General features: G+C 40.9%; 1 protein-coding gene across 5 annotated transcripts in view; it reads right to left on the reverse strand.

Annotated features, from left to right (window-relative positions):
* tafa5a (TAFA chemokine like family member 5a) overlaps positions 1 to 3,162 on the reverse strand; it is a 268,874-nt gene that overhangs the window by 154,987 nt on the left and 110,725 nt on the right. For all 5 annotated transcript variants that reach the window (XR_005234450.1, XR_005234453.1, XR_005234454.1 and 2 more), the window contains one exon: positions 37 to 191. Coding sequence is in view for 1 of the 5 variants with exons in the window: in XM_017436227.3 (XP_017291716.1) it covers positions 37 to 191 (155 nt within the window). In the remaining 4 variants the exon portion in view is untranslated. The remainder of the gene's footprint in view (positions 1 to 36; positions 192 to 3,162) is intronic.

Here is a 3,162-nt window from a genome sequence, read left to right on the forward strand (position 1 = left end):
GGTGTGGAGGGTCCAACAATGAGCGGCGGGACTTACCGCAGTAGAGGAGCAGCAGCGCCGTCAGGAGCAGAACAGCCCAGAAAGTTGACGACATTCTCGGCCAGCGAGTGCAGGCATCTCTGCGTCTCTGCACCGGAGGAGCCATCGATCCAACAGAGCACTTCCGATTTTTTTCCCCTCTTTTCTTTTTTCTTGTTAGACACAAATACAAAAAAAAAAAGAAAAAAGATAAGGGATGATTTCAAAATCCAACTCTCACAGGGCTCATATCTCCGAGTGTAATCCCGCAAAAACACGTCGAGATCCAGCAACTGATGGCAAAAGCTGCGACTGGATCCGTGCGTAAACCAGAAGGTCACATCTCCCTTCACAAAACAATAAAAATAAAATAAAAACGCATTTTATTTTATTTTTAATTCGCTCAAAAATCACAAGTTGCTCTCCACAAACGTCCCTCAGCGTGTCTCCGTCCTCAGCGCTCAGACTGTTCAATCATGTGTTCCGCAGCGTCGTAAACCGCCGCTGTCACCTGTTCCACGGCTCCGGCACACCTACGGCGGGCGGAATCTGATGAATAAACGTCGGGCTGCTTGGAAAAACGATGCGTTTCCAAACAAGAAGTCAGTCCTTCAGGGTGTCGGTTTGTCCGCGGAGGAGATGAGGCTCACAGCAGGATGCTGCTGGAGCAGCCGGAGGATGGAGAGCAACGGCGCGCGCTCCAACTGATTCTGTCTATTTAGTATATTTATATATATATATATAACTCCGATAATCGATATTACGTCAGCAAAAGGCCACTCTTAGTTGCTGGTTACGGATATAACAACAGTGTGGCTGTACAAAATATGCGTAAATCTGGACTGACCCCTCAGAGAACTGTGTTAGCAAAATAACTCATCAATCACTGGATGGATTTTAATGAAACTTTTGGGAAAGAACCAATGGATGTACAACTACAACTAATTAACGTTTGGAGTCAACCAGTTTCAAGATGGCAACCTTAGCTAGCACATAATGGCTTCAACTCAGCCAGTTTTACAGAGATTGAGCAAGAATTTGGTGTGGTAGTAGTTGAGACTCATCCACATATTGCAAGATCTGATAATATTGAATGAAACTGTCTATAATGTAACCTACAATGTTTGATCAAAACAGCTGTAACTCCATCCCTTCTCAGCATAAAAAGATTTCAGTTTCAAACTCTGGGATGAAAGCCTGCTGCTGATATACAATCCTTCAGCGAATATTAGGCCTCTGCGTGTTTTTGCTCTGGAATCAATGGAAACTTGATTTACTTTCTTTGGCATAAAGGGAAAGGGATAGGAAACAGTTACAAAAACTCTAAAAGGCGTTTTTCAGTGTTTTTATTCATGGAAAAGACACCACGGATGAAGCCAGTTTCAGCACACCTTTTAAATATGTAAGTGGACATTTAAACACAAGTACCTTCAGTCTGAATTGGGTTTTATTACCACCTTGAGCACAGTTGTGTTACCTGATCGAACGACACAGTGAAGTAATTATTGTCGCCAGGATCAATACTCAGCTTCTGCACCAGAATCATCCCACTGACTGCTCTGTAGGTGGAAGTTTACCGTGTTCAGAATATACGACTGATGTGGCTACTATAGAAAGCTTTGATAAAATTACACAATGAGAAAGTACAGTAACTGCTATCCATGCAGAGTACCAACCCAAATACTTCATGAAATACTTTTATTTTCAGAATATTTGCTTTTCATATTTCTTTCAAAATAATTAATATAACTTTCATAAATTTCAATTTAGTTGACAAACTCTTGGTTAGTCTTTTATTTAAACTCTTGATGAGCAGATACATCATGTACAGTTGATTTAAAAACAGGCTAATAATAAAAGTAATGTCTCTTAAAAGAGATACATATGGCTTGTTTACTTGCAAGTCAAGTTGCGGATGACTCTAAGCTAGTGCCACACCAATTTCTAGCTCAGTATCTCTAAAATAGACTGACCTATAGTCATTTTTGTGCTGGCTAAGGTTGATTGGCTGTGGCAGCCATATTGAATTGGGGTAACTCCAAAAGTTAATCAGTTGTAAATATATATCAAACGATTGATGGCACCATTCCAGATGTGTAAGCTGTCCAAGCCAGGGGTACTAATGCTCCTCCATACCATTAAAGAGGCAGGCTTTTGAACTGTAAAATAAAATGAAATGATTTACAAATCTCAATCTCATTTATTCAACTTATATTTTGTGCCATCTTTCTCAGTTTTGAAGGTGTAAACTTTATCTTGAATAGTCAACTCAGTTTTTGCAGACACTCTCCTTAGGTGTGGAAGGATGTAATGTTTCAATGCTAAGAAGAGTGGTGAAAGAAAAAGGCCAGAAGCCAAGCGTTTCAACAGCACCAAACCAGAGCACAGCACTGAGGGGAGTTGGTACCATGGACAGCACCAGACCAGAGAACAGAATGGTACCATGGACAGCAACAGACCAGAGAACAGCGCAAAGGACAATGGTACCATGGACAGCACCAGACCATGGGATAGCGCAGAGGAGGTTTGGCCCCATGGACAGCACCAGACCAGGGGTCAGCACAGAGGAGGTTTGGTACCATGGACAGCACCAGACCATGGGATAGCGCAGAGGAGGTTTGGCCCCATGGACAGCACCAGACCAGGGGTCAGCACAGAGGAGGTTTGGTACCATGGACAGCACCAGACCAGGGGATAGCGCAGAGGTGTTGTGGTACCATGGACAGCACCAGACCAGGGGACAGCACAGAGAAGGTTTGGTGCGGAGGTGTGGAGACCTTAATATATGTATGTAGTTCAGATGTTATTTTAGTTTTCTTCAATTTAAATACTAACCAGTCATGTATTTGTGATCAAGAAGAGGTAATAGTGTAAGAAGTAATAGTTGTGGTTTGATTACACGTTACAATGTCCTACTATACAGGTGCTGGTCATAAAATTAGAATATCATGAAAAAGTAGATTGATTTCAGTAATTCCATTTAAAAAGTGAAACTTGTATATTATATTCATACATTACATACAAACTCATATATTTCAAATGTTTATTTCATTTAATTTTGATTATTACAAATGACAACAAATGAAAATCTCAAATTCATCATATCAGAAAATTAGAATCTTGTGAAAAGGTTCAAAATTGATG

Source organism: Kryptolebias marmoratus, linkage group LG18 (assembly GCF_001649575.2).
Source record: "Kryptolebias marmoratus isolate JLee-2015 linkage group LG18, ASM164957v2, whole genome shotgun sequence".
NCBI lineage: Eukaryota > Metazoa > Chordata > Actinopteri > Cyprinodontiformes > Rivulidae > Kryptolebias > Kryptolebias marmoratus.